Here is an 8,736-nt window from a genome sequence, read left to right as displayed (position 1 = left end):
GAGAACTGAAAGCTTTTATGACAGAGAAGCTGAGTAGTCCAGATGCGTGAGATGAAATATAAAAATGTGTATAATTAATAATAGATGGAGGGGTTTTTTGAGCATTAAACTAGAACAGCAGTCAGGGAACATATACTTGGATATAAGCTAGAAAAGAAGAAATTTTAGTTTCAATAATTTTTTGTGCTAACTCAAAATTTCACAATGTTTACAAAGTCAAGACAGTGATTCGGGGATATTTCGATTATTGTGGTACACTATAAATACTGTTGCTGGGCAAGATCTGTGGTTCTCTGGTCAGCAAGTTCTGGCAATGAAGCCACTGCCACTGGTGCAAAGAATTCTGGGATGTCTGACAGTGAAATGGATGGAAAGACCCACATTCCATCTCTACTTAATGTCCTTTTGTCCAGAAGTCGGGTCATGCACATGAGCTACTTGGTAAGTATACAGATCAATATTCAGAAAGGCATTTCTAAATGTTTTGCATTAGAGGGTCTCTGGACAATATCTTATGGCAACCAGTGGACTAAAGCAAAGTGGTAGGAAGGAAGTCCATCTTGATCAAAACCAACCTTGTTCTTTTTGTTTTCCATCAGTCCTGAAATGGAACCTCAAATGAGGACAAGAATAATAATAGAGAGAAATACTGTGGCCATCTGTTCTGTTCTAAGTGGTTAAACTCATTAATATATGAATGAGAATTCAGATTTTATTTATGCATCCTAATACTTGAAGAGTCAGAAAAATATCTTTATTACAGAAAAAAAACCCACAAAAATAGGAGGTATGTTTATTGGGGAGGAAATAGGGAAATCTGCTTTTGAAATGTTACAGGAGAAAAAACAGACAAGAATCGTTTCCCACAGTATAAAGAAGATTTATGTAATGTTCGCTGAAGGATGTAATTCTTCCCCCAATGAGATGGGGATCCTAATATGGCACAGTAGATGCAAACATAAGAAATATTTTTAATTCCCTTAATTCTAGTTGATATAATTAATACCGAGAGCAAGAATTGCTTTTATAAAAAATAATAACCTTGGATTACAGCTAATTATGTAGTGAATTTTATTTTTCTTACTGGTCCTCTATAAAGGTACTATGTTTCTGAAATTATGAAGAAGCAACTGTCATTCCTGGTATTTCCTTTAACCGTTGCACTGGGAGAAAGAAAAAGACTCAGACATATTATCTTTCTCCTGTAACACAACAGTAAAATGGTTGTCATGATCTATGTCCTTTTCTAACTTACAAAGTTATGAACTTTTGCTATGGGGAAGATAGATGGGGGGAAAATGCCAATAAAGTACATTTTTTAAAATGGTCTGTACCCTACCAACTTTTCAAACTACCTAATTTTGAAAATTATTTTACTTATCTTTTTAAAATTATTTCTGAGTTGTTTTTCCAATGTTAGTTTTCATCAGATTTATAAGCAAATACAGAAAATCTGAAGATTCGTTATCTGAGTGGTGTTATTCTTGCTTAGTCTTAAAAATATGTAAAGGATTAAAATAAAACATTTAATAGTTGAAATCTTAAGCATAATATAATCACTAAATGCAGTTTCAGTCTTTAAGAAAAATGTGCTGGGACTCTTTAAGGAGTTGCTTATTTATCTAGAATTATTAAAGAATCTTTTCTAAAAATATAGAATTGAAAAAAGAAAAGCATAACAATATTCAGAGAAGGATTAAAAGTATAATTTGGATGGGAGAGGCTAAGCAGAAGCCAGCAGTTTAATAAAGATCTTTTCTGTTGTCCATGAGAGACTGGCATAAAGAATGATGTATTATGACTAGTGAACAATGCTAAGAAAAGACTTTTATCTTTAAAAAGTATTAAGTGGGAATCAACATTATTAATGGAAAGAAACTAAATGATCGTTTAAAATTATTCTTTCACAAGAAAAGTAAAGAAAAAGGATATGGAAAACTAAGCAGTGATGAAGACCTGAAAATAATTGTTGATCAAAAGCAGGTAAGTGAATGCTTACATACATTTTCTACTGTTGCACTGTAGATTTTTGACAACTGAAGCCGTTTGAGCTTTCAGCCCTGCCCTGGAAGCTATATTAGCTTAGTTCGTCTAACTGAGGCCTGCATAATAAGATAGATTTTGAAAGCAGTTAAGCCTCCCCGTCTAACGCCTCTGATGCACTGACTTCTGCATGTCAACATGTATGTCCTGTATGTAAGAATGATGAAAAATAAAGGAGAGCAAGATAAGAGAATTTTTGGAAATTAAAAGCCCCACTTGAAAAATGAAATCAGTACAATGATAATTTGTTGGAAAAAAAATATTTAAATAAGAACCAGAAAGTAAATTATTTTGAAAATGAGAAATGCTACTATTAGTGTAAAACAATGAATATAATTTAAGAGGACAGGGATATAAGACTTTAAAAAACTGAGAAGTTTAAACATATTGCACAATTTACTTTCTCAGATTGTCTGCAGTAAATTTAGAGACTTTTTGTAAAAACAAACAAAAAAAGAAGCTATTTAATATTCTTTAATACTGCCTGTGATTTGAGAAACATCTAGCTTATATTTCATATGGGCCCATAAGGTGAAATGAAAACTCCTTAATATACCATAAACAATGACAGGTAATGGGAGGTATCCAGCTCGTGCCACTGAATTGGCATTAGCCCTTAACGTCTTTGTTAATTATCAGGGAGACAAGATAACTGCACATCTATTTCATGTGTAAGTGGCTCTGATTCTGATGTAAGCTCAGGTGGAGATAGAGAAATAATTCAAAGGAATCTGAGCAGATGAAGAAGTTAGAAAGAAGGCAGTCAGCAAGTTACAGAAAGCCAAGTTGAATTTAGACAGTTTCCTAATCATGCAGTCTGTTTTGCATCATGGTGATTGCATTAAAGGAGCCATTGTGTCTATTTCTGAAAAAAGGAAAAATGACCATCAGAAGATAGCAACCAGAAACAATTAACTTACCAACTGGCTTATTAGGCCTGGAATAATTAAGGTAACTGAAGTGGTCTTCTTGGGAAAACTGAACAAAGCATCTCCCCAGGAGGTGCAGAATATGTCCATACTACAGGGTTCACTCAAACTACCTTCAAGTTTTTCTTGCCAAATCTTCACTCTCCTGCTCCCGAGTAAACCAGGGTGGAGGAGTGTTGGATGTGGCCCTGTGTTTCTACTCAGCGCCAAAATTGTCATTTCGGTTAATAAGATAAGTGGGACTGGAGCCTTAGTGCTCTGCTGGGCTATTAGCTATCATTTTAACTATGCCAGATTAATTACTTGGGGTGTGTGATCTCCATCTCCCATAGATCCTGCGCTGTAGACTAGCATTCTGATGAAAGGACTGGACCTCCCTGGCAAATGAACTAGTAAAATACAATTGAGTATATTATGAGAACATATATACCTATAAATTTCTGTATTAAAATTAAAAGTTTTATTTTTTATTTCTTCTTTAATCATGTAGAAGTTAAATTCCTACTCTTTTTGTACTTCTTTCTACTACTTCTTTCTTTTGTACTATCATTCTAACCCCAAAGCTGCTTTTGTTTTCTTTCTTTCTTTTCTTTAGTTTTTCCTAAAGCTTCTTTTTGTTTTAAGTGAATTTGGGGATTCAGAAAAGGGAGTCATTGTTCTTTTATTCTCGTGGCACTTTTCACAAAATTTATATTGTTGTGCCTAAAGACATTTTATTAACTGTTTAGCAATCTTTTAAAAAAGAGAACCCACTTTCCTGCTTCTTCAGAAAATAACACTTTTCTTACCTGGATCAAATGAGGGAGGATTCAGTTTCTCAGTCACTGTTGTCTCTGTAGTTATCATGTTTCCTCCAGTGCCGTTGGACCAGTTGGCACCAGTTGGCAGTGACCCAGCTTTGCTGAGTCATTCATGTCAAAACATGTCTCAAAAGATGAGTAATTATGAATATGAGTTGGCTTTGGTGTTTGCTGTTGGCAGTAAGAGTAGTCCTTCCTTTTGGGGAAGGTTTATTTGGTGTTGATGTAATGAACAAATCCTAGGTAGAAACCATGACAGCGTTGACACCTCGAAGTAAAATATTTGGGAAAACACTCTAATTAGTCTTCATAACACTACAAAAAAATTCTTCCTAAGTTTAAGAGATCAACTTTAAAAGTGTATGTGTGTTTATGTGTGCATGTGGTAAAACACTTTTTTCTAATAGTGCTTCATCTCACAGTTGTTATATATATTTTGGCAGGGGGGAAGGAATCGTTATGTTCAATTTAGTCTTCCTATGTCTTTTCAGAAACATGGTAGAAATTTGTTAGTCAATCTTCATATAATTGCAAAAAGCTTTAAATAAAATAGTTGGAGTGCTGTGAAGGGCAGAAGTCTACTAAGCTCATTTAATGTCATTCAGAAGCTGTCGCTCTACAAATGCTGTGCAAGCTACATGCCGTTTTATCAGTCATGTGATTTGCCAGTCTTGTACTTCCACAGAAAGCCCACAATTTTGCTTATGTAAGCAAATTAATAGCAGAAGCAGCCCAGAGTATGAGGATTTTGTTCACTCTGGCTGCCCACATTCAAGGGGGTAAAAGGTGATTTCTGTGTTATTTCTACCTAAGAAAAGTAATTTTGGAAATGTGTAAGGTTTTCTTCTTAAAAGGCAATATTGTGCTTCTCTTTTTGTGAAATTTTAGTGGCAAGATTTATTTGAGATACACATGAAAGCATTCCAGAGAATTCTTAGATTAGTGTTGATGTCCTAAAGTAATAGGAGCTGCCATATAATATGTAATCACACACCCACACATTTCTATAGTCATTTAAATATAAATGTATCACATTGGCATTGAAGTCCATATTCTCCAAAAATCCCTAGAGTTTTCAAATTTCAAGCATAGGAAAGTAATCAAAGGAAGCTTTAGATAAAAATCTTTATACCTCTAAAACCCAGACATTTGATATAAATATATACAGATATTTCATTATGTGTATAATTATATAACATATATAATAGACATACATAGTTACTATATACATATAATTATAATAAAATATATAAAATTAGTTCTATATTTGGCTTTCTAGAATAAATACATATTTAAAAAATTTTAAATATGTATTTTGGATTATTCTTATTATTTATTAAAATATTCTTTCCTGATTGGAAGGGGGTGCATCTTGTTTAGGAATAGATTTCATGTAAAAATGAATTTTCTTTGAAGTTGCTGAGATATCAGGGGTGGGATTGGGGGAGTAGATGGTCAAGTACCTTGAGTAAGTGATTAAAAACATTAGCCACTTTGAATACATAATAAATTAATTCTATTTTAAACTACTATTTTTAATTAGAATAGAGTCAATTTAGCTCAAGGTTTGTGGTATGTTCACCAAGATAGCTTTTTTTCTAAAATGTTTTCAAATTCCAAGCAGACGTTAAGGAGGTAACCAAGGCTGACACAAAATTATAGAATATTATAGGTTCAAGCATTTCAAAATAGTTTTCACAGTATGTCGTAGATTGAGTTGATTGTAGGACTCAGAGTTGCAGCTGCATATCTTTCAGTGCAATAAGGTGGGGAAATGTCAAATGTCAACCCATGACAAAGGGAACAAGTGTACATGGATCAGAACCATGGTTCTCAAGTTTTAGCAGCCACAGAATCCTCTAGAGGGCTTCTCAGAACACAGATTGCTGGGCTCCACCCAACCCCAGAGTTTCTGATTCTGCAGGTCGAGGGGTAGGACCCAAGAATTTGGATTTCTAAGTCCTCAGTTCCCACTGCTGGTCCCAGACCATAATTTGAGAATGGCCGGGTCAAAGGAAACAACTCTTGCAGTTCTAAAGAGAAAAAACATATGTATGACCTGTGATAAATTTGACATTCTTCAACTGGGAATTTCCTGGAAACCTAAAAACTAGAATTCATAGACATCCAGTGTAATGATGCTGAAAACAAGAAAATCACGGACATTTACAACTAAAGGTGCCTTAAAGACCCAGGTTTGCATCTGACTGAATTCCACTTAGTAGCCTTGTGTTCTTGTGGTAGTCTTGTAATTTGAGGTATTTCCTTATTTGTAAAATACTACTCTTCTCTTCCCAGCTCTTAGAGTTTCTCTAAGAAGACGAATTTATAACCATTATGTCATTTTAAGTAGCTAATCATCACCACCTATTAGTCTGCTTGGCCTGCCATACAAAATATCATAGACTGGGTGGCTTAAACAACACAGATTTCTTTCTCACAGTTCTGGCGGATAGAAAGTCCAAGATAAACTGGCTGGCATGGTTGGTTTCTAGCGAAGGCTCTCTTCCTGACTTGTAGATAACCAGCTTCTCACTTTATCTTCACATCCTCATATGGCAGAGAGAGAGAGAGAGAGAGACTCTGGTGTCTCTTCCTCTTTTTAGGGCCCCATTCTTAAGGCATCATTTAACCATTATCACCTCCTTGCAGGCCTGTCTCCAAATACAGCCACATTAAGGGTTAGGGCTTCAACATATGAATTTGGAGGGGACACACACATTCAGTCCATAACACCACCACACAACCCTAATTCAGCAAACAGGAACATTGAGATCTAGAAAGGTGAATTGAGTTTCCCCCAAGTCCCTGCTTAGGTACACAGAGAGGACTAGAAGCCAGCCTTCCCTCCTGATGTGCAATCCAATACACCATCTATCATCCTATATAGCTCTCTACGGTTGCCCATTACTGGTCATCCCATAGGTGGGCATTAAGAAGCTGTTTTGCTTCAGTGCTCTAATTATATAAAATAACCATCTACTAGGAAGTATCATAATTGGCCAGTATTTATTTATTGAACCCTCACAGGGATAATCTTTTCCACAAACACTCCTTAACAGTTTACTTCCCTCTTGGCCCCTATAGCTTATTAGGAGAGAAAAGTCCTTCAGAACAAATGTGCACAAAATTTAGAGCTGAAGGGTGGTTGTTGCCATCCACTCACCCTTCCCGTCCCTACACAGCCTCCTCCAAGAGGGCCTTGACCAGACGTGAAAAGCACCATGGGGAGAGACAACACATACCTTTCTTAGCCCAAAACCCTTGTGAGAGTCTCCTTTTAAATTTGTAGGAGAAGCCCGAGCAGAAAGCAATGGAAACTAGAATTTCTGTGATTTTTCTCTAAAGAAGAAGAAGAGACAAAGTATTGCCACCCCCTTGTGTTTCCAGTAGCACATAAGGATTTGAGTAGGATTGTAATTTTATCCTAGTGGTCATTGTGGGAATGCATCCTAAAGAGGAAAATATAGGCCAATGTGAAAGAAAAATGGAAGAGTGAGAGAAACAGATTAACAGGAAAAGATACTGAGCTTCCTTCTGCTAACAGTTAATGTGGTCATACCACCATCTAAGCAGCTGACCTGATTCTCGGACTCATAAATAGTAAAAGGAATGGGGGTGATATGTGTCACTGCCTTGTACTCAGCACCATCTGGCCAGTGCTTTTTTTGCCATATCAATATGGTGACTTAATTTAAATATAAGTCAGATCCCATTTACCTCTGAGAAGGCTTATAAAGCATGAGACCCTGCCTCTTGGCATCATGTATAACACTCTCCCTGGGTACCTTCTTGGAACCCCATGTTGGTCACCAAGAACAGAAACCCCCTTTAGACTTGCAGAAAAGAAACAAGCTGGGTAGCCTGGAGATTCTGAAGCAGGATACTGTGAGGCTCTGGAAGGACCAAGCACATTATGCCGTTGTGGTCGCCCCCATTATGCTCACAGCAGACGTAGGCTCATTAGCATTTTCCTCGGAAAGATTGATAGATGAGAAATGGTTCAATGAAAATAAGCCATATTTAGGTGTGATGAGAGAGGCCGAAGCTTTTCAAATTTGCTATCTATCTGAAATCAACATTGGAGTAAACAAAGATTCACTACTGTAGTCCAATCAATGCCATCTTGTCAGCATAGCTATTTATCATCAATAAATGTACAAGGCAAGGGGAAAGTTTTGCACAAGTTTAAATAGAAAAATTACTGGGATAAAGGCATTTTTACCCATCTTTTATTCCTAAATATTATCTATTTGTGTCAAGTAATATGAAAATAGTTCTGAGTTACTGGTAATTGAGAAGGGGGTGAGGGGTGGAAATCACAGTAATGCAAAATATCTTACTTTATTTTTCCATGTAAACTCACAATATTGAGAGGTTTTTTTGGTTTTTTGACTTGATGCATTTCAATTTAGTATACTTGATTCCCCTAGGCTTCACCTCTGACTCTAGGAAAAACAAAAAGGGCAGACCTAATATCTTAATTTCAGAGTCTTCTGACATATTACTGAGATCTGAAGATAGAAGGCCAGAAAATGTAGAGGGTCGCTCTTTATAGAGTGCCACAGGGGCAGGCAGGAGACCTGAAATGAATGAAGTAGGAGGCCATCGTCCTAGTTTCTAGTCTTGGCTATGCCACTTACTAAGCAGAAGACCTTGGAGTGAGCAATTTAAGTTCTCTGAGTTTCTGTTTCTTCATCTGTAAAGTAGAATAACACCGTCTGGCTTAGATGTCTGCTGTGAGGTTCAAATGGGGATGCCCCTCTGGAGAGCCTTGTGTCCGGCTCAGCCTCCTTTGGTCAGAACCAAGTCTAGAATCCAGGACCACTGCTATTTTGTCTCATGCTCTTTCCATCAGCAGCTCACACTTCCTGAATGTTGAGTTGTTTGTTGCATCACATTTTCACTTTGCTTATTCCCACTGTTTTCCTAGTAAGCAGTTTGCATGCCTTCTGTAAGATACT

The 8,736-nt window shown here is 36.4% G+C and overlaps 1 protein-coding gene across 6 annotated transcripts in view; it reads left to right on the top strand.

The window, feature by feature from the left end:
• The first annotated feature begins 283 nt into the window (after positions 1–283).
• The window catches only part of PEX5L (peroxisomal biogenesis factor 5 like), a 224,636-nt gene continuing 216,183 nt past the window's right edge, over positions 284–8,736 (top strand). For 3 of the 6 annotated variants that reach the window (XM_024124176.3, XM_024124177.3, XM_024124178.3), the window contains exons 1-2: positions 334–441; positions 1,912–1,983. In XM_024124176.3, the coding sequence (XP_023979944.1) occupies positions 349–441; positions 1,912–1,983 (165 nt within the window). In that variant the 5' untranslated portion in view covers positions 334–348. Of the gene's footprint in view, positions 442–1,911; positions 1,984–8,736 lie in introns of all 6 variants that reach the window. The other 3 variants (XM_024124173.3, XM_024124175.3, XM_024124174.1) reach the window with 2 other exon arrangements.

This window comes from Physeter macrocephalus, chromosome 1, assembly GCF_002837175.3.
Source record: "Physeter macrocephalus isolate SW-GA chromosome 1, ASM283717v5, whole genome shotgun sequence".
Classification (NCBI taxonomy): Eukaryota; Metazoa; Chordata; class Mammalia; order Artiodactyla; family Physeteridae; genus Physeter; species Physeter macrocephalus.
This window is presented reverse-complemented; position numbering and strand designations above follow the sequence as displayed.